The 22,775-nt window shown below is 40.8% G+C and overlaps 1 protein-coding gene across 1 annotated transcript in view; it reads left to right on the plus strand.

Annotated features, from left to right (window-relative positions):
* The window catches only part of FRAS1 (Fraser extracellular matrix complex subunit 1), a 447,582-nt gene that overhangs the window by 414,400 nt on the left and 10,407 nt on the right, over nucleotides 1-22,775 (plus strand). The window contains exons 59-69 of the mRNA XM_067468571.1: nucleotides 44-200; nucleotides 2,300-2,500; nucleotides 5,770-5,957; nucleotides 7,257-7,532; nucleotides 8,854-9,086; nucleotides 10,563-10,723; nucleotides 12,143-12,357; nucleotides 15,832-15,982; nucleotides 18,028-18,135; nucleotides 19,996-20,155; nucleotides 22,113-22,229. Of these exons, the coding sequence (XP_067324672.1) occupies nucleotides 44-200; nucleotides 2,300-2,500; nucleotides 5,770-5,957; nucleotides 7,257-7,532; nucleotides 8,854-9,086; nucleotides 10,563-10,723; nucleotides 12,143-12,357; nucleotides 15,832-15,982; nucleotides 18,028-18,135; nucleotides 19,996-20,155; nucleotides 22,113-22,229 (1,967 nt within the window). The remainder of the gene's footprint in view (nucleotides 1-43; nucleotides 201-2,299; nucleotides 2,501-5,769; nucleotides 5,958-7,256; nucleotides 7,533-8,853; nucleotides 9,087-10,562; nucleotides 10,724-12,142; nucleotides 12,358-15,831; nucleotides 15,983-18,027; nucleotides 18,136-19,995; nucleotides 20,156-22,112; nucleotides 22,230-22,775) is intronic.

The following is a 22,775-nucleotide window of genomic DNA, read 5'->3' on the forward strand; positions in this document are numbered from 1 at the left end:
AAGATCCCTTGTACTCTTGAATGGTTGCTTTCCTTGGCTTTAGGTGAAGAACTGCACTGTCTTTATCAATGATGACTCTGCATTTGAACCAGAGGAGAAATTCCAGATATATCTGAGCCACCCTCTTGGAAACCATTGGAGTGGGGCTACAGTTGGGAAGAACAATGTGGCCACAATTGTCATTTCTAATGATGAGGATGGTAAGATTTAAATATATTTGAACTTCTCAGCTGTTTTCATCCTTTTCAGATTTGGGATCTATATTTGAACCTCAACATAGAGGTTCAAATGATATTGAGCTATCCTCTACTGTTGGTCCTCATTCCATGTACTCAGTTTTTGAGATGTAGTCCAAAATATTGCAGATGATTTTTCCACACTTGCACTTGAGTCTGCAATTCTACCCATGACTTGGTGGCTAACATAACATCTTTGGCATACAGTAGCATCCAAGGATGCAGTGTCTCTGGTGATTGCGTCCATGCATAGTATGAACAGCAATGGTGGCAGAGCCGATCCTTGATGGACTCCAACTCAAACAGGGAAGGGCTTGCTGATTCCTGCCACACACCTTACCAAATTTGTCAGATTCGCGTACAGCATCTTTGACCATTGTATGTATTCTTCCAGTACTCTTTGTGATCTCAGTGCCATTCATATAAGTTCATGTGGAACCCGGTCAAGTGCCTTCTCGACATTTAGAAATGTCATGTGGGTGTTATGGTTCTTCTCTCAGTGTTTTTCAATCAAAGGTTGAAATCAATTGCGTTGATGATCCCTCACCTCTTTATGAAGGATGAAAATGAGACCAGTTGCTCTATATGCCACTGAGTGCTGGCTGACTACTAAAATCATTTAGCAAACTCTGTACACTATGAAAATGCAGATGTTCAGGTGGTCAATGTGCATTATCTTGAAGGACAGGTTTCCAAACAATACAGTCTGCCCCATCTCCCGAGTTGCTCCAATCACTAAGAAAATGAAAGAATCCTGTCTGAGATGGTTTGGACATGTGGAACAAATTGATGAAGGTTCCATGGCCAAAACTGCGCTGAATATGGAATTTGCAGGTACCAGGCCACACACCATACCTAAAACGCATGCGCTCAACTGTTTGAAACATGACATGGCTGAAGCAAGACTCACAATGAAAGACACAATCAACAAGTGAAGAACAAGAAGCAAACAAGCGGAGGAGGAGGAAGAAGAAGAAGAAAGAACCGTCATTTAACTTTGACCTTCCCATATCTTCCTGTTTTGTTTATGAGTTTTTGATTTTTCTTTTGGCTGCATATGTGATCACAGAATTAGATAAGAAGTGCTCTGAGAGTCACTGAACCCGAAGACTCTGCTAAACTATCAGCAAGGACAAAGCTAGGGTCTGGAAAGGACAAGGTTCTTCAGCCATTAGTCAGCAAGAGGTTCCCTTCCCATTTGCCTTCCCTTTCCTGTCTATGATTGACTGGTGGAATAAAAGCATTGTTGTGGAGGGAAAACTAGGAAAATCACTTGACCAACAGCCCATAAATTACCCAGCTGTCTACAACTAGTAGCACCATCATTAATTCTGAATTAAGATTCAGCTGATTCCACACCATGCATAATTAAATTTTGTAAACCTCTGTTATCTTTCCACTTAATAGTCATACTTCTTGAAGTAAAACAGTTCAAAGAGTTTTTTTTAACTTTATAATGCTCCCCAGAGTTCTCACTCAACGACTCTGAGTTCAATAATTTCAGGAATGGGGTACATAAATAATCCTGACTTGAGTTAGAGCAATGATTTAACTGCTGTTAAGTTTTAGCACAGTTATCAAGCATCACTGTGTCCTGAAATGTGTAAGGAAATTAATCTTTATACTTGTCAGCTCCCAACATTGGTCAGTGTTAAGACATTTTAATATCAACAGTATTGTAAACATAGTGATCCTCTAACACCTTAGAGATTAACTGAGAAAATGAAGTTGGTAGCATAAGCTTCCATAGTCTAAAGGTGCATCTATACTGTAGAATTAATTCAGTTTGACACCACTGGAATTGGCAGTTAGGTGAATCATGAGCACTCTTTCGGAGAGAAGACTAAAGACCTTGTAAAACTACAAGGCCCATGGTTCCATAACATTAAATGATGGCAGTTAAAATGATGTCAAACTGTATTAATTATGTGGTGTAGACACACCCTTCCTCATATGCATCTTATTCTTTGGAAATTATTATAGGATCTCATGCCACATTATATTATCCTTCACTTTTTGACACAGTTGTTGATGCCTGGTGTTTCTTTTCCCTTTTTTTCCAGCACCCACCATTGAGTTTGAAGAAGCTGCCTACCAAGTCCGTGAACCTCCAGGACCTGAGGGTGTTGCTTTCTTAAACGTCAAAGTAATCCGGAGGGGAGACCAGAACAGGACCTCCAAAGTTCGCTGCAGCACCCGCGATGGATCAGCCCAGTCTGGCATTGATTATTACCCAAAGAGTCGAGTCCTCAAGTTTAGTCCTGGTAAAACAATCAAAGTAGATTTAATGAGTTGGAGGGCCACTGGATTTACTGTAGTAGACATTTTTCCGACAAAAATGCATTTTTGTTGGATACTTTACTAACTTTGTGCCATGTGGTAGTCCACACAGTTTCATATCCCAAAGCCAAGGTGTAAAATAAAAAAGTAAACAGTGAAGTTTGTAAAACATTTGAACACAGAGGCATGGATGTAACTGCTTTATAAATATACTAGCCGCCCCCTGCCATGTGTTGCTGTGGCCCACATGGGGTTCTGTGTGGGAGGTTTGGCCCGATTCTATCGTTGGTGGGGTTCAGAATGCTCAGTGATTGTAGGTGAACTATAAATCCCAGCCACTACAATTCCCAAATGTCAAGATTCTATTTTCCCCAAACTCCAGCAGTGTTGACATTTGGGCATATTGAGTATTCGTGTAGAGTTTGGTCCAGATCCATCATTGTTTGAGTGCACAGTGATCCCTGGATGTAGGTGAACTACAACTCCAAAACCAAAGGACACTGCCCACCAAACCCTTCCAGAATTTTCTGTTGGTCATGGGAGAACTGTGTGCCAAGTTTGGTTCAATTCAATCGTTGGTGGGGTTAGAATGCTCTTTGATTGTAGGTGAACTATAAATCCCAGCAACTACAACTCCCAAATGACAAAATCAATTTTTTTGAGTGAAGGACATACATTGGGTTGTTAGGTGTATTGTGTCCAAATTTGGTGTCAATCCGCCCAGTGCTTTTTGAGTTCTGTTAATCCCACAAATGAACATTACATTTTTATTTATATAGATGGAATGCAGCTCTTACTTTCATTTTTAGCCTTCTATGATCCCTCAAGTGTTAAATTGTAGACTGTAAGCTTTTAAGGACAGGGACTTGGACCTCTTTTGTACTCGAATAACATGCAATAATAAGGAGTTTAATAACTAAAGATTGGGAGGAGGAGTTATGGTTATTGGTTATGATTCCACTATGAGACGAAGCGGATTTTTAGTGTAGTTTTTGTAATTGTTATGTAGTTTATATGTTGTTGTAAATTGCCTCTTTGTAAATTGTCTTTTATATGTGTGTACACCGCCATGAGTCGCCCTAAAGGGCTGAGAATGGCGGTTAATAAATGCATCAAATAAATAAATAAATAAAGTTACTTTTTGGCTTATAAATCCTAACTAGTTTTGGTGGTAGGGAGATTCTAGGAGTTCTTGGCAATATAGTATAATTCTTATACCTGTGGAGCTTAGTTACATCTAGCCATATAAAAAAAATGCCTCTCTAAAAAGTTAGTAGGTTGTCCATGTCATACTCCAGAACAGGCACACCTCTGACTTGAAACACCACACCAGCTTGGTAAAATCGGCAAGCAGTTTATTGTAGAATATATGTAGCCAAAGCAGTAAAAATAGTAAAACAGTAAAAATCCAAAATCCAAGATAATCCATAAACTTTAAAAGGAAACCAGGTCCATTAGTACATAGAAATCTTTGAAGTAAGGCACTTGAAAACATGGAACAAAACAGCAGGAACTCTTAGGCAAAAAACAAACAAACCCTTAGACTTGGCAACAACTAGATACATGAAACATAGAGCACTGGAAAATGAACCCAGCATGACTCAACTGAGACACTGATGAATCATTATTGATCCCCTCCAAAGATTGAAACTAACAGGAAAGTGTTTTTTCTCACTTTCCCACTAGATAATGTTTTGTTATTTTTCTTTTGTTGTAAACGAACAGAATGCCTGAGATTCAGAAAGCTCTGGCTCCATTTACTAAAACTTTGTTTTCTGTCCAAGGTTTCACTATCATCTCCTTCTGCACCTTGCAAAGCAATCTCATCATCATTTTCAGGCTGCTGCTCTGAGAAAAGCAGTGAAAGGTCTTTCCCAGGAATGTGACCTTGCTCAGGCCTCTCTTCTGAACTTAACTCCAGCCTGGGCAAACTCGCATCCTCAAGCCCATAATCAGGAACATCATTTTTATTCCCATTATGCACATTAACATGAACATGAATATCATAATGAGCATCAGACACAATCACAGGGTGACATACAACAGTCCAAGCATGCATTCCATGGCATGTATCTGTGGTGGATACTATAGAGCAGGCATGGGCAAACTTTGGCCCTCCAGGTGTTTTGGATTTCAACTCCCACAATTCCTATCAGCCTACCAGCTGTTGGGAACTGTGAGAGTTGAAGTCCAAAACACCTGGAGGGCCAAATTTTGTCCATGCCTTTTATAGAGTATATCTCTAGGAGTTTTGTAGGTCACTGATTTCAATAGGGTTCACTGTTATTCATCGTTTCCTGTTTCCAAAGTATTTTGACAGATGTATCCCCTTGGATGCAGGGGATCATACCGTATAGTAATAGAAAATGCCTATCTCCTTGCCCTGATTCTGCAGCTCATTTCCCAGGCTTATGAAGACCACATTGGGACATTATATCACTGTAGCTACACTCGTAGTGCAATCCTACAGATGACTACTCAAAAGTAAGCTTCATAGGGACTTGAATTAATCCCAGAATATGTGTTTAGAATTGCAGGCCTTACTCATATTTATTTCAGTGAGAAGATTAGGCTCAACATCTATGAGATAAAAAAAGTCTTTATCTATATCTGGAGGGTATCAATTGCTTCTTATCCTTAGGTTCTGTACCATGTTTTTCTCTAGGCTATTCCTACCTTCTTAAGCTGCTTCTGTTTCCCAGTTCAAAGATACCCCATCCATCCAGTCTGTCTCGTACACCTGATCCTTTGGTTCTTTTGTCCCACTTTTCCCCTCATGTTGAGTCCTCTGTTCTCAATTCCATTGCAACTCTGGTTTTGCTTCCATCCAGGCTTTTCTGTTTCGCTGGCCCTTTTTCAGACATATCAATCATAGTATCTCTTCTAGCCCCTACAGAAAATCTCACAAGACCATCAGTTTTGTGCTTCTTGTAAAGAATCAAAGCAGATATGCCTCTGAGCAAGAATATGGGAGGCATATTTTGGATCATAGATTTTTATTAAAGTCTGTCAGGCCCCATTAATCTTCACATGGCATCTGTTAGTAAATCTGTCAAGGAATCCATTAAATTGTGGGCTTTAAAAAAATAAGGAGGGAAGACAGTGTCTAAATAATAAGAGCCAAAGAGGTTAAGATAAAACCTGTGTTTGCTTATATTACTGCAGTTTAGGAGGTCTGACCCTCCGTATTTCTTTACTAAAATCAGATGGCAGGTTGATATGATTCAATCTGTTTCCATGTCTTCTCATGCAGGTGTGGATCACATCATATTTAAGGTGGAGATCATGTCTAACGAAGACAAGGAGTGGCATGAGTCCTTCTCACTGGTGTTAGGACCAGATGATCCTGTTGAAGCTGTCCTGGGGGAACTCACCACTACAATAGTGACCATTCTTGACCAAGAAGCTGCTGGAAGCCTCATTTTACCAGCCCCTCCTATTGTAAGTTGTTTAATCTGAATAATCAGTTCAGGCCTAGCTCTTACATAGGACTTTTTGTTGTGACATGAGCCAGGTTTAAACATGTATCAGAATGAATTGATAGAGTGCGGATTTCCCCCTTTGAAAATTCTGAACACTTTTCAGAAACTGTAACTTAATATATGCCAGTATTTTTGGTCCCATGTTTTTACCATACAGGAGTGCAGTGCCTGAGAACTTCTACAAAGCTGAAATAAGCCCTGAGCTTATATTTGAACTATTGTGTTATCCCTTCCATTGCAGCCAAGTAGGATCAGAAGCAGAGCTAGGATCAGGCATTAGTTTTAGGAGACAGCTACGGGGTGAAGATCAGGAAGTTGGGTTCATGACCTCCTTCAAAAGTAGATGACCATCAAGTACCATTGCCTTTGCTGGTGCTTCCTCCACATTCACTTCTTGTTTCTTTGGAGGGCCAGTTGTTTTTCCTTAGTGCAGTGGTTCTCAACCTGTAGGTCCCCAGATGTTTTGGCCTTCAGCTCCCAGAAATCTGAACAGCTAATAAACTGGCTGGGATTTCTGGGAGTTGTAGGCCAAAACACCTGGGGACCCACAGGTTGAGAACCACTGCCTTAGTGAGTCAGGTTTGGCCATAAGTCCTTTCATTGCTTATTTCTGCAGTGAAGCTTCAACCCTACTTGCATAATCTTTGCAAAAACCATGGCTATTTATTTATTTACAACATTTCTACCCCACCCTTCTCAACTTACCAGCAAACATGGGAAAGTTCAAGGACAGTGAGAGGGAAATGGCATAACAGTCTACAGGAACTGAGATATCTCGATCCTGTGGAGCAATTCTTTGACATAGGCCAAGGGTATTCAAACTACAACCTTGGACCTGCCACAGTTGCCCAACCCTGACTTAGATTGTAGGGATCTACCAGGCCAGAAAATCACAGAATCTTAGAAATGGAAGGGACGACAAAGTCCTATATTCCAACTCCTTGTCATCCAACTAAAGCACTCTTGAAAGCTTCCTCTACAACCTATGTTTAAAGATCTTCCAAGGTGAAGAATCCACCACCTTCTGAGACAACCTGCTCCACTATCAAACAGCTCTTACAGTAAAGAATTTCATCCTAATGTTAAGGTGGAATATCTTTTCTTGTAATTTGAATCCAGCAGAAGTTCTCCCTATCTTCTGAATGGCATCACTTCATGTATTTTAAGATAGCTTTCACCTCTTATTAAGCTGTTAAGTCATAAAAAGTGCAATAGTCCCTTTTCTTGAGTCCCCTTTTCTTATACCATTTTTCTACAGGTGGTAACACTGTCAGAATATGACCATGTAGAAGAAGAAACTAAAGAAAGTGCAAAGAAGTCTCCCTCTCCAGGTTACCCATTGATCTGTGTGACTCCTTGTGATCCTCACTTTCCCAAATACTCAGTTATGAAGGAGCGCTGCAATGACGCAGGGATCAACCAATCATCCATACAGTTCAGCTGGGAAGTGGCAACTCCTACTGACGGAAATGGGGCCAGATCTCCCTTTGAAACAATTACAGACAACACTCCATTCACCAGTGTCAATCACATGGTATGTATGAAGGCCAAGAGTTGAACAACATGATTGATAGAAGCAAATAGAGTGGATTTTATTGGACTGCACTTTGAAAGGATGGGATGCTGGATGTCATATTGGAAACAAAAAAGTCAGACTATATATTGAAATGCCTCCATGTGTAGATTATTCACATAGTGACCTACAAATGTTAGAGGTAACATAGACAAGCATATGGAAATGAATGAAATTACACTTTCATGCTACCAACTACCTGGAACTAAGCTTATAGGTAAAGGTAAAGGTTTCCTCTTGACATTAAGTCTAGTCATGTCCGACTCTGGGGAGTGCTGCTCATCTCCATTTCTAAGCCAAAGAGCCAGCGTTGTCCATAGATGTCTCCAAGGTCATGTGATCAGCATGAATGCATGGAGCACCATATAGCTTCCTGCTGAAGTGGTTCCTATATATCTACTCAAATTTGCATGTTTTCCAACTGCTAGGTTGGCAGAAGCTGAGGCTAACAGTGGGAGCTCACCCCACTCCCCAGATTTGAACTGCTGACCTTTCAGTCAGCAAGTTCAGCAGCTCAGCAGTTTAACCCATTGCGCCACCGGGGGTTCCAAGCTTATATCAATTTAAAAATGGTGAACGATAAAATGTAATGTTCCTCCTATTTATCTTTGCCTTTATTGTGTTTCCATATTATTTCCCACCTATCCTCAACCAACCTGCTCAGGTCTTACAAAGACTCATGGCCATGGCTTCCTTGATTGAGACTATCCAGTCTGCCTCTTTTCCTACTGCCTTCTACCTTCCCAAGCATTACGGTAGAGTCTGGATTATCCAACATAAACGGGCCAGCAGAACATTGGATAAGCAAAAATGTTGGATAATAAGGAGGGATTAAGGAAAAGCCTATTAAACATCAAATCATGTTATGATTTTACAAATTAAACACCAAAACATCATGTTTTACAACAAATAGAAAAAACAGTTCAATACACAGTAACATTATGTAGAAATTACTGTATGTACGAATTTAGCACCAAAACATTGCAATGTATTGAAACAGCTGTAGATCTGGGCAGGAGGCAGATTGTGTTGGATAATACAGAACGTTGGATGAGTGAAGGTTGGATAAACGAGGCTTTACTATATTGTCTTTCCTATCACATTATCTCTTCTCATGATATGGCCAAAGTATGACATTCTCAGTGTAAGCATCTCAACTTCTAGGGAGTGTTCAGTCTTAATTTGGTCTCCAATAATTAAGATTGCTGTCCAGTATTAGTTTTTAGTCCACACTTGGGGTCCTGGTCTGGTTCTTTTATTTTTCCTGCTTTGCCCTTCTTAGGTGCTGGACAGCATTTACTTCAGCCGGCGATTCCACGTGAGGTGTGTGGCCAAAGCTGTGGATAAGGTTGGCCATGCAGGCACACCACTGAGAAGCAACATAGTCACCATTGGGACAGACAGCGCCATTTGCCACACACCAGTGGTATCTGGAACAGCCCGGGGTTTCCAAGCCCAGTCGTTCATTGCCACATTGAAGTATCTGGATGTCAAACACAAAGAGCACCCCAACAGGTAGAGGGCAAGGGGACACAGAGCCTAATGGCCAGGTGGGCTTAGAAACATCCTACTACCCAGAGCTTTGCAAAGGTACTACTTTGGACCACAGCTCCCAGTTTCCATGAGAGATAATGGCACCTTGTCTACGGTTTGAATGAATCTGGGAATTATATCCATAAAAGTAACTTTGTCAAATCCTGCTACTACTTAACGATTTTCTCCACTGGAATATCAAAGCAAAGCAAAGAAAAGCGTAAGATGCATAGCTTCATATTGTCTTGTTGTAGCAAAGAGAAAACCTGTATTGTCGAAGGCTTTCATGGCCGGAATCACTGGGTTGTTGTAGGTTTTTTGGGCTATATGGCCATGTTCTAGAGGCATTCTCTCCTGATTTTTCACCTGCATCTATGGCAAGCATCCTCAGAGGTAGTGAGGTAGAGGTAGAGGTAGCATTCTCACTACCTCTGAGGATGCTTGCCATAGATGCAGGCAAAACATCAGGAGAGAATGCCTCTAGAACATGGCCACATAACCCGAAAAAAACTACAAGAACCCAAAGAGGAAATCTGCTTTCTGAATTTTTTCTAATACAAGAAATATCAAAATATGACAGAACTGTTTGTATCTAAAAAGTCACTTTGTGAAAACTTTTTTATAGTAATCCATTTCACTTTTTACTTGTAGCATTTCTAGCACTTGAACATCTGGATATTGTTAATTAATTGCTTTTTGGTTGAAAACAAAAGGGAAGCAAAAAAAGGATAATTTTGGCAACAAAGTATCAAGAAAAGTGTGGACAAAAACGTTTGTTAAGCGTGTTAAATTTGATTATTCCATTATTTTTTGCAAGAAGTGGAATACTGAGAAATACTTGAGAGCTCATAAGGCATTATTTTTCACCCTTCTGGTGAGTTGGTAGAGTTGTTTTGCTGATGGAGCTGCTTCTGAAAAGAGAAGTAAAAGATTCTCCTTTCTTTGCCACCAACATCTCTTTGTACTCTCAAGACCTGCTCTGGAGAGCTTTGAGGACAGTCTCGAAAGAAGGAAGTCCTATCATCCTAGCAGTCAGCTACTAGAGTGATGGTGAATATAGGTCTGAACAAGTGGCCTAAAGCATCTTGGGGCATGCACAGGGCAGTGAACATTGATTTGTAAACCAGTTCCACCACAAGCTTGTTTTCAGATATTCCATCTTCTGGATCAGAGTTCAAGGACCCATCGACACTGATCATTTAATGCAATGCTAGCTTCAAATGTATGTGGTAGAACATGAAACTACCACAAAAGTATCCAAAGAAAACCCTTAAGGATTTCCTGTGTAATCATCTCCACAGTGAACCACTTTCTTCAATACTAGTTTGAAACTGCATTCAATGGTCAGTGTAGATGAGGTCTAATTTGTACCTTATTAGATACTTGTGACGTGTTTGCATTTTGTCTGGTGCATCCCCCTGTGCCCACTCTGCTTTTCATCTCTTTCTGATACTACAGGATCCATATCTCAGTGCAGATTCCTCACCAAGATGGGATGCTTCCACTCATCTCCACTATGCCACTGCACAACCTGCATTTCCTCTTGTCAGAATCTATCTATAGGCACCAACATGTCTGTTCCAACCTAGTCAGTGTCCAGGAGTTGAAAGGCATCTCAGGTAATAATATTACTAGTGCTTGCAGTCCAAAGCACATATGGATTAAGCAGCCATTTTTCCTCTAAAGTCTGCAAGTTCAGATTCAGATTTAATGGTGTTACTGGAAAGAGGGAGGGAGGGGAAACTCTTTGGACAATACTCTGCATAAATATACAGTATTATCAATTCTTATACTTGTTCTGCTGAATCGGACCCAGAACCTACTGTGAATGCCTCATCTAGATAATATAAAGTACTATACCTAGACAGAAAAAAATGTAATGAAAGATATAGGATGGTTTATGCTGGATTTAACAATAACGCATACGGTTCGGGTCCAACATATCTTCGAGACCGCATCTCCTTCTATGAACTGGCACGGGTGCTAAGATGTATTGGGGAGGCCCTCCTCTCGGTCCCACCTCTGTCTCAAGCATGGTTGGTGGGGACGAGAGAGAGGGCCTTCTCGGTGGGGATTCATCTTTGGAATTCCCTCCCTAAAGAGATTAGGGTAGCCTCCACTCTCCAAGTTTTCCGAAAACATGTGAAAACATGGCTTTTAAAACAAGCTTTTGATTATGTTTACGAATTATGACCTTAATCACTATATTTGAGGACTTAGTGAGTGTTCACTTCCACATGTTCTGGGGAACTGATAGCGTACAGAGCCGCTGTTTTTGTAGTTTGCTGGGTTTTATAGTATCTTTAAAATTGAAAGGGTTTTATTGCTGTTTTAAGTATAATTGGGTCACTTTCATTGTTACTAATTTAACTTTTGGTATTTTGCTCTATTTGTATTGTGTTGCACTATTGTGTACTTTCTGTGAGCCACCACAAGTCCCTTTGGGGAGGTGGCAGTGGGATACAAATAAATAAATAAATAAATAAATAAATAAATATTATTGAAAGGAATATAGGAGTCTTAATAGACCATAAACTATACACAAATTAACACCACTAGGAAGAATTTCCTGGTGGGTAAAGCTGTTCAACAGTGGACTATTCTGCCTCGGAGTAGAACGGAGTCTCATTCCTTGAGGTTTTCAAATGGAGGTTGAATTGCCATCTGTCAGATGTTTCTGAATATATATTTCTGCATGGAATGGGGGCTGGGCTAGATATCCCTTGTCATATCTTCCAACTCTATGATTCAGTGATTCCAAAAAGCATCGTTGCAGGGTGATGATGACAGGGGATGGCCTTGTTATTCTCCTTATTTGACTGTTGGCCATCTTTTATCATGCCACCATATCCCTGCAATGATTGCTGACTGGAGACAGTCTTTGCCAAATCCAGTAAGGCACCATGTCTATCCTGGCAACTTCTACAAGGCAGGATGCTGAAAATGGTGGAGTGTGAAGTATATATTTAAGTGGTAGACCAGAAGCAGTTTTGGCACAACATAGAAAAGTTCAGTGATTTCCCTTCCTTCCATCCCAGAAGCTGGATTCCTGGATGAAGTGACCTACAACAGCCTCATTCTGGGGCCTGGATATGACCGGGCATACCAGTTTGACCCCAACGTGAGAGAGCCAAAGACGATCCAGCTTTACAAACATCTGAACCTGAAGAGCTGCATTTGGACTTTTGATGCTTACTATGACATGACAGAATTGATTGATGTCTGTGGAGGATCAGTCACTGCAGACTTCCAGGTAATGGTCTTCATTTGGGGTCACTCCAGATGACTATCAGTCAAGGGAAATTCATCTACTAGGCTTAGGGGGAGAGACGACTGCAGACTTTGGGAACTTTAGCTATCCCAGTGTTTTCACATTACAGCTCCCAGTATCCAAGCCAATTTAGGGCGCTGCTGAGATGAATGGGACCTAAAGTCACATCTATAGGGACAGATATTCCCATCTTGTATGCTCCTGACAGGAAACATTAGTAGAACTGCATGACTTTCAGCCAGCAATGAGCTGGATCCTGAGATGAGTCAAAATAAGGACATTCACAAATTAAGAGACCCACAGTAATAATGAAGAAACCAGATTTACTGAGCAATATTAAAAGACTTTTTTCACCTATCACCTCAATAATAATTGTCTGTTAGGATGGAAAGATAGATGGGCACCTGGGCACCCAGCCATGCTTGGTTTAGATAATTATGCAAATGGAATGCATCTAGAGTTTTGTGATTAACTTCAAAATTTCCCCCCTTTCTACCATAGATGGGGAGATGGCTCAGTTCGGTCACATAACATGAACATGTGCTAAAAGGGATAACCACACTTGCCATTTGAATTATAAAGTATAGTGGGTTCTTTGGTCACTTATTCAATTTTTCAAAAGATCTTTAGAAGGAATTGTGATTTCACGACTGGCAGGTCACCTTTTCCATTGACATGTGTGGTCTCCATTTTTTCTGGATCTCAGAACTCTAACTGATTAGCTGCATTTGGAGGAAATAATGTGCTAAATTGAACTGGTATGAATACAAAACACTTGAGGACAACTTAATAATGTAATTTATTTATTTATTTACTATATTTATATCCTGCTGTTCTCAACCCCAAAGAGGACTCAAGGGAGCTTTACAGATAGGCAACAACAACAACAACAATCATCATCATCTATTGTCGAAGGCTTTCATGGCCGGAATCACTGGGTTGTTGTAGGATTTTTCGGGCTATATGGCCATGGTCTAGAGGCATTCTCTCCTGACGTTTCGCCTGCATCTATGACAAGCTTCCTCAGAGATAATGAGATAGTAAGGTCAGTTGGAACTAGGGAATAATGGCCTGACGGTGCCTGGAGAAAACTTTTGTTGAGAGTTGATTAGATGCCCTTGTTTGTTTCCTCTCTGTTGTTGTGCTGTTGTAATTTAAGAGTTTTTTAATACTGGTAGCCAGATTTTGTTCATTTTTATGGTTTCCTCCTTTCTATTGAAATTGTCCACATGCTTGTGTATTTCAATGGCTACTCTGTGTAGTCTGACATGGTGGTTGTGAGAGTTTACACTACAACACAGAGGAAACAAACAAGGACATCTAATCACCTCTCAACAAAAATTTGCTCCAGGCACTGTCAGGCCATTATATGCTAATCAAGGTGGTCAGTTGAAACATTCACACCTAGCTCCAGCAGACAAGAGTCCTTTGTCATTCCACAGATATATAAACCCATTGTCCTATTTCCAACAGACCTCACTACCTCTGAGGATGCTTGCCATAGATGCAGACGAAACGTCAGGAGAGAATGCTTCTAGAGCATGGACATATAACCCAGAAAACCCTGTAACAACCCATCATCATCATCATCATCATCATCATCTATATAAATAAAAATGTAATGTTTGTTTGTGGGATTAACATAACTCAAAAACCACTGGATGAATTGACACCAAATTTAGACACAATACACATATTAGGCCAACAAGTGACCATCACTCATAAAAACATTAAAAAAACACAGCAGAAGAGACTTAAAAAGCCAAAAAATAAAAAGTACATTACAACGCATGTGCCAAACCACATATATATATATATACACAAACACACATATACACAAATATATACACACACAGATACACGAACAAAACACATATACACAGACTGGGCCACAGCAACACATGGCAGGGGGCGGCTAGTAATAATAATAATTTTTGTCTAGGCCACCCTCTCTCCCCAGAAGTATGAAGGGTGGTTTACACATAAAAAGGCAAACATTAAATGCCTCAAAATATGTTGGAAATTGAGATAAATCACCTTTTTATCTCAGCTGCTTCAACCTTCCAAGTTTCTACTTGAAGGCTCAAACTGGTAAAGACACCTTAATTCAGCTTTCATTGAAAATGGCACATTATCTTGTATTTACATAAGTATACAAGACAACCTTCAATCATGTCCGCTCACATCTTGGCACACTGCAAGAAGCACATTCCTTTCTTATCACTACTTCATCTGGCCAGCACAGGAAACTCCAAAAGTGACACTCTACCAATACTACACATCCCTGAAACCACACAGTTTAAACTATAAGCAGTGTTCATCCCATATGACACTCCATACTGACAAAATAGGTACAGACACATCAAAATAATACAAAATAGTGGAGAGTGACAAAAGAAAACTTACAACAAAGCAATGTGAAAATAAAATAAAAACAAGAACAATCAATCAAGACATACAAACTAAACATAAATAAACATTACAATGTACATCCTTAAAACAAATTATGAGATATTACATTAAAATTGTTTTAAGGCAACTATTTGATGCCTTAAAACAATGTACAATTGAAATAAACATTGAAATTCAAACTGATTAAAATGTTTATAAACATTGCATTCATTATTAAAACCACGCTATCCACAATCGTAATCTGGACCATTCCAGTAGGCATTGCACATAATTCCATATCCATCTATTGCACCATAATTATTTTCTGAAGACTTGATCCCAAAGCCATGTTTTCACTCTCTTTCTGAAGGTTAGGAGGGAGATGACTGATCTAATATCACTGGGAATGGAATTCCACAGTCAAGGGGCCACCACTGAGAAGGCCCTGTGTCTCGTCCCACCAATCACGCCTGCGAAGGAGGTGGGACCGAGAGCAGGGCCTCCTCAGACAATCTTAATCTCCAAGACGGTTCATAGGGGTAAATATGTTTGGACAGGTAAGCTGGGCTGGAACCATTTAGGGCTTTATAGACAGCACTTTGGTTTGTGCTCAGTAGCAGACTGGCAGCCAGTCAAGCTGACACAACAGCAGGGATGTCCTCTCTCTAGTGAGCAATCTGGCTACCGTCTGTTGGACCACTTGATGCTTCCAAACAGTCTTCAAAGGCAACCCCATGTAGAGTGCATTGCAGTAGTCTATTCAGGATGTAACAAGAGCGTGGACTACCGTGGCCCAGTCTGATTTCCCAAGCTACGGGCACAACTGCCACACAAGTTTTAAGTGTGCGGAAGCTCCCCTGGTCACCAACGAAACCTGGAGTTCCAGACTCAGCAATGAGTTTAGGAGGACACCCAAGATGCGAACCTGCATCTACAGGGGGAGTGTAACCCTATACAACAAAGGCTGTAACCCTATACCCTGTTCAGCCTTGCGATTGACAAGGAGTACCTCTGTCTTGAAATGTAAGTATCATAACTGTCTTTTCCCTCCTTATGATTTATTAGGTCAGAGATTCTGCTCAATCCTTTCTGACAGTCCATGTCCCCCTGTATGTTTCCTACATTTACGTAACTGCTCCTAGAGGATGGGCCTCCCTTGAACATCACACTGAGATGGAATTTTCCTTCTTCTATGACACTGTGCTCTGGAGAACAGGTAAGTGGCCATTTCCCCCCTCTATCTTTCTGATGTGATCTGCGGGTGTGATATCATTCTCCTGTGAAATTTTTTATTTATTTATTTGTGTCACGAGCAACCAGATAGTTGTATTACATTTTAAACAAAACAAACAAACAAACAAACAGACAAAACACAAAGTTTGCAAGCTTGGTAGTTGATTAAATGTCCTTTGACCAGTATCTCGCCACTTGGAGTGCCTCTGGTGTTGCCGCAAGAAGGTCCTCCATTGTACATGTAGCAGGGCTCAGGTTGCATTGCAGCAGGTGGTCAGTGGTTTGCTCTTCTCCACATGTTTCTTAAGATTGTCTCTGCATCTTGTGGTGCCAGAGCGCAGTCTGTTCAGCGCCTTCCAAGTCGCCCAGTTTTCTGTGTGTCCTGTATGTTAGTCTCTCATTTGGTATCAGCCATTGAGTGAAGTTCTGGGTTTGAGCCTGCCACTTTTGGACTCTCGCTTGCTGGGGTGTTCCAGTGAGTGTCTCTGTAGATTTTAGAAAACTATTTCTTGATTTAAGTCGTTGACGTGCTGGCTGATACCCAAACAAGGGATGAGCTGGAAATGTCACTGCCTTGGTCCTTTCACTATTGGCTGCTACTTCCCGGTGGATGTCAGGTGGTGCAATACCGGCTAGACGGTGTAATTTCTCCAGTGATGTAGGGCGCAGACAGTCCGTGATAATGCGGCATGTCTCATTAAGAGCCACATCCACTGTTTTAGCGTGGTGAGATGTGTTCCACACTGGGCATGCATACTCAGAAGCAGAGTAGCATAGCGCAAGGGCAGATGTCTTCACTGTGTCTGGTTGTGATCCCCAGGTTGTGCCAGTCAGCTTTCGTATGATATTGTTTCTAGCACTGAGCAAGCCCTGATCTGAATGGTTCACTAAGAGACTTTGCTACTTTATATCCCACCATAGAAGTAGAAGAAATAAGTAGAACTGGGATAGACTTTTTGGTTTGTGAGGATCCACCTTCCAGAATCCCTCACTCAAAATGACCACTTGGGAGATTCTGGAAGTTGTGGTCCATAAACACACTTTCCCAATTTGTGCAATATAAAACAAGCAAATTAGTAGTAGCGAACAATGTATGTTTATTGAGAGACTGTGCTGATATTGGCTTACTCGCTAGCAAATATGTTCAGAATGATTTGAACTTAAATAAACCTCGTCCAAATCCAAATAGTAAAGTTGAAAGAGGAATGTACGAATAACAAGGTAGCTGGATCTTCTCTACAGATATAAATCTGGTTAATACTATAGATCAGTGGTTCTCAACCTCCCTAATGCCGCGACCCCTTAATACAGTTCTCTCATGTTGTGGTGACCCCCAACCATAACATTTTTGTTGCTACTTCACAACTGTAATTTTGCTGCTGTTATGAATCATCATGTAAGTATCTGATATGCAGGATGTATTTTCATTCACTGGACCAAATTCGGCACAAATGCGTGATACGCCCAAATTTGAATTCTACTGGGGTTGAAGGGGAGATTGATGCTTTAATTTGGGAGTTGTAGTTGCTGAGATTTATACTTCACATACAATCAAAGAGCATTCTGAACTCCACCAATGACTGAATTGAACCAGTCTTGGCACACAGAACTCCCATGACCAACAGAAAATACTGGAAGGGTTTGATAGGCATTGACCTTGAGTTTGGGAGTTGTAGTTCACCTACATCCGGAGAGCACTGTGGACTCAAACAATGATGGATCTGGACCAAACTTGGCATGAATACTCAACATGCCCAAATGTAAATACTGGAGGAAGTTAGAGAAAAATAGACCTTGACATTTGGGAGTTGTAGTTGCTGGAATGTATAGTTCACCTACAGTCAAAGAGCATTCTGAACAACAATGAGAGAATTGGGCTAAACTTTATACACAGAACCAACCCCCATTACCAATAGAAAATACTGTGTTTTCTGATGGTCTTTGGAGAAACACTGCTATAGATTGATCTTCTTGCAATATCTGGTTGAATCTGGTTCACAGTCCTTCTTCACATGTTGCCTCCTGCAGGTATTCAGACAGACAGTGTCCTTTCAGCCAGGCTACAGATCATAAGGATCTACATCCGAGAGGATGGCCGACTGGTCATTGAGTTCAAAACTCACGCCAAGTTCAGAGGTGAGTACTTTCTGCAAGGTTCAGGAAGAGCATCATGCTTTGTGTTTTGCAATTTCTAACCCTTTATGTGGGTAGACACTGATTGTAGATTGTTAAGGCCAGAAAGAAGACACTATCCACATTTTCAAGGGCCTCTCCTCTTTAGTAATCCTAGAATTATACCCTGCAACTCATAGATAGACAAAAAGTTACATTCTGTTGAGATTAAATTCTGGAAATACTAAGGTAGATGGTACAATTATGAGTCTGAATTTCGGGATTAAGCAAGCCTCACAATGTTAAAGGTAAAGGTTTCCCCTGAAATTAAGTCTAGACATGTCCAATTCTGGGGGCTGGTGTACATCTCAATTTCTAAGCCGAAGAGCTGGCATTGTCCATAGACACTTCCAAGGTCATGTGGCTGGCATGACTGCATGCAGCACCATTACCTTCCCGTAGAAGTGGTACCTTTTGATCTACTGTCATTTGCATGTTTTTGAACTGGTAGATTGGCAGAGGCTAGGCCTAACAGCAGGAGCTCACCCCGCTCCCCGGCTTCGAACCACCAATCTTTCGGTCAGCAAGTTCAACAGCTCAGCAGTTTAACCTGCTGCACCCACCAGGGGCTCAAAATGTTCGCATGTCTAAATAGAGAGGTCAAAGATACTCTATTATACTGGAGATTTTGGAAAATTGGTGCAGGCCATCTAATTTATTTCCAGAACAGTCTCAGAGCTCGCCATCTCATGAGTAAATTTTTAACATTCTTCTGCCCTTTCCAGAGTCCCCCTCTCCAAAGCTTACCAATCCCTCTGAAATTTTACATTTTTAATTAGCAGTTTTTCACCCCAAAATTCCTCCGTCCTCAAAGACTCAAAACTGGGAAACATTGAACTTTGCACCAAGATTCCCAAGTAGTATTAAAATTTGGGTGTTTTTAATTGGTCATAATGACTTGGGTCAGGAGCTCCCAGCAGGACTGCTGAATAAAAGGCTAGCAGTTCAAATCTGGGGAGCGGGGTGAGTTCCCACTTATCAGCTCCAGCTTCCCCTGCAGAGACATGAAAGAAGCCTACCACAGGATGGTAAAACATCAGGGCGTCCCCTGGGCAATGTCCTTGCAGACAACCAATACTTTCACATGCAGTTTCTCAAGTTGCTACTGACACACACACACACACACACACACACACAAAACAACTTGAGTCAAATAAACGAAACTAAGACTGTTATGACAGCTGTAGCACAGCTAGTTAATTGCCAGCAGCAATAGATCACTGCCGACCGAAAGGTGGCAAGTTCAAAGCCTGACTGAGCACCCGACTGTTAAGCCTAGCTTACTGCCAACCTAAGCAGTTCAAAAATAGCTGAGCTTTGAGTAGAGAAATTAGGCACCTCTTAAAGTGGGAAGGTATTTTATGGCACCATGAAAATGCCAGCGATCAAAGAACAAGGAAATACAACTATCGAAAGGATTTGGTGTCATAGTGGACGAAGCAACAGCATCCCCCTGTGGCCGAAATCGAGCATAATCTCCAGGCATCAAAGTTGGAAAATGCTGAAATACCTCCATCTGTCTGTCTGTCTGTCTGACTGACTTTCTTGTATGTCTAAAAATGGCTTTGGGTGTTTTCCGTATATGTGTGCATTGTGATCCACCCTGAGTCCCCTTCGGCATGAGAAGGGTGGAATATAAATACTGTAAATAAATATTGTAAATAAAATCACTTTGGGTCACAATAGACTCATTGTGGGGGTGCAGAGATTTATAAAAAGGCCTATATACAGTATGTGATTGTGTGTTCGTACTCGTGTGCTTGATGTGCGTATTTATATAAAGCGAGTCATATTAGTTTTATCAACCATTAATATTCTCCACAGGACACTTTGTGATGGAACATCACACTCTTCCTGATGCCAAGTCTTTCATAATGACACCTGATCACCTGGGAGGGATTGAGTTTGACCTGCAGCTTTTATGGAGTGGCCAAACATTTGACTCCCCTTATCAGCTCTGGAGGGCAACCAGCTCTTACAGCAGGTACGAAAGACAACTGCAAGCCATCTTGAAAATTGATTCAGAGAGCCAGTTGGGCAGTATAGGATGGCAATGGTGATGTGCCGGAATGTGTATGGCTGTGGAAATGAGTGGATAATCAGGGATAGAAGCCTCCTTAATGGCTTCTCTCTAACCTGCCCCTCAGAGCAGAGCCTTTGAGCATAGATCTTCTCAGAGAAAAAGCTCTCCAGAACTGTATTCTAAAGACCCATACAGTTATACCTTATTGGGTATGGTCCAAGATTGCTGGTTGACCTGCATTACCAGCTGTACATAATAATTACCATAATAAGGTTTTCTTCAACACGCACACACTTGGTCCTGCTACAACTTACTGTAACAACCCTGACCCGGCTTCAAACTGGCAGCCTTTCAACTGATAGGATTGACTATACCTGGTGGTTTAACCTGCTGTGCATGACTTTTGTGCTAAATACTTTTTTGAGTGATTATTGTCCTTTTCACTCAGAAACCCAGTGCTACCTGCTAGGCCAGTATTTCAAAATACGGAGAGACGATGAGCCCTTCAACCTGAACACTCTATTAGATTGTCAAGGGAGTATGAGCAGAAGGGAAAGCTATTGGCAGCACTCATTAAATTAGTGGATGTGGGCTTGAACAGGCATGAATGGTTGAGCAGCAACCAAACAATTTTCTTAAGAATTTTCTATTACAGAATAAAATTAAAGTTTAGCGACTTCTATTAGTGATATTTCTTATGTGGTTCTCATGTGGTTCTTATACTTGCTTCATTCTTCCAGAGGAATGTGCAAAAAGTTCTTTCTAGGAACTCTAAGGTAAACTGAAAGTTTGGCGCAGCTGGCTGGGAATCAGCTGCATTAAGATCACTACTGACCGAAAGGTCATGAGTTCGAAGCTAGCCTAGGTTGGAGTGAGCTTCTGACCAATTTGTGTAGCTTGTTGTTGACCTTTGCAGCCCGAAAGCAATTGCATCGAGTAGGAAATTTAGGTACCGCATATGTGGGGATGCTAATTTAACTAATTTATGATGCCATAAAAACCTCCAGCAAGCATGCAAAGAATGAGGAAGTACTTCATCAGTGTCACAAATGGACGATGAAGCGAAAGCTCCCCTGGTGGCCAGAATACCCTCATCAAAAGGCTGGAATGTTAAATAGCCTCTGTGTGTCTGCCTATATATGTTGTGTCTATGGCATTGAATGTTTGCCATGTACATTGTAATCCACCCTGAGTCCCCTGCAGGGTGAAAAGGGCGGAATATAAATACTGTAAATAAATAAATAAATAAATAAATAAATAAAATTGATGGCCTTGTAGATGCTATTATATTATATTTCAATTTCTACTGTTTTGACCATCAACCACACTTGCAAGGCTGATGAGAACTGAAGTATGGAAGATTCGAAGACGGGGTGTTATTGTATTATATTACAATTTCTGTTGTTTTGACATCAACCACACTGTCAAGGCTGATGAGAATTTAAGCATGGAAGATTTGAAGAAGATTTAAAAACATTTGAATGCAATTTTCCTGCTTCTTGGCGGAGGTTGGACTGGATAGCCCACGAGGTCTCTTCCAACTCTATGATTCTATGATTTCATTATACATTCTGTAATTACGGAATCCATATCCATGGTTTCATTTTCAAGAGAATACTCTTTTTCCATAAGCATTAAAAAGGAGATACAAATGTCACTCATGTCTTCTCTCCAGGGCACATCCAGCTGCTATCCAAAATTGACCTTAGTTCTTCTGACTTGACTTTCTGCCATAGCCTCAGTGTGGTCAGATAGCTTTGGACAGTTATTTGTTCTTAACCCTGAAGCCTCTCCTGTTTCTGTGTTTGTTTTCAATCTGTTTAGCTTTCAAACGAATGAGCATTTTGCCTCTTAAGCAAAGGCCTTTGGAGTATAAGCACGTCAGAAACCATTACACTAAATGCTTCTCCATTTCCAGGAAGGACTACTCCGGAGAATACACCATCTACTTAATCCCTTGTACAGTGCAGCCTACACAGTCGTGGGTTGATCCAGGAGACAAGCCTTTACCCTGCACTGCTCATGCTCCAGAAAAGTAAGGAGGAGTTTATGTAATTCATATCTTCAATTACCGTATATACTCGAGTATAAACCGACCCAAATATAAGCCAAGACACCTAATTTTACCACAAAAAACTGGGAAAATTTATTGACTCAAGTATAAGCTGAGGGTGGGAAATGCAGCAGCTACTGCTAAATTTTAAAATAAAATTAGATTTATTTTTATTATTTATTTTATTTCAAATATTCATACCCCGTCCTTCTCTACCCCCGAAGGGGGATTCAGGGCGGCTTACAGCTGGCAACAATTCGATGCCTCCTATATACACTCAGATAAAACAGCAATTACAAAATAGATAAAACACTAATATAAATTAAAACCATTTAAAATAGTGCAAATTCAATTAGTTTACCCAAATCTAAATCTGAGTTCTGCAATCAACAACTTGGTCCAAAGCCTGTCCATAGTCCATTTACCATAGCATTGTCATCATTTATCAACCTACTATCCAAATGCCTGGTCCCATAGCCACGTTTTCACCTTTTTCCTGAAGGACAGGAGGGAAGCAGTTGACCTAAT

The sequence above is a fragment of the Anolis sagrei genome, chromosome 5 (genome assembly GCF_037176765.1).
Source record: "Anolis sagrei isolate rAnoSag1 chromosome 5, rAnoSag1.mat, whole genome shotgun sequence".
In the NCBI taxonomy this organism is placed as follows: domain Eukaryota; kingdom Metazoa; phylum Chordata; class Lepidosauria; order Squamata; family Dactyloidae; genus Anolis; species Anolis sagrei.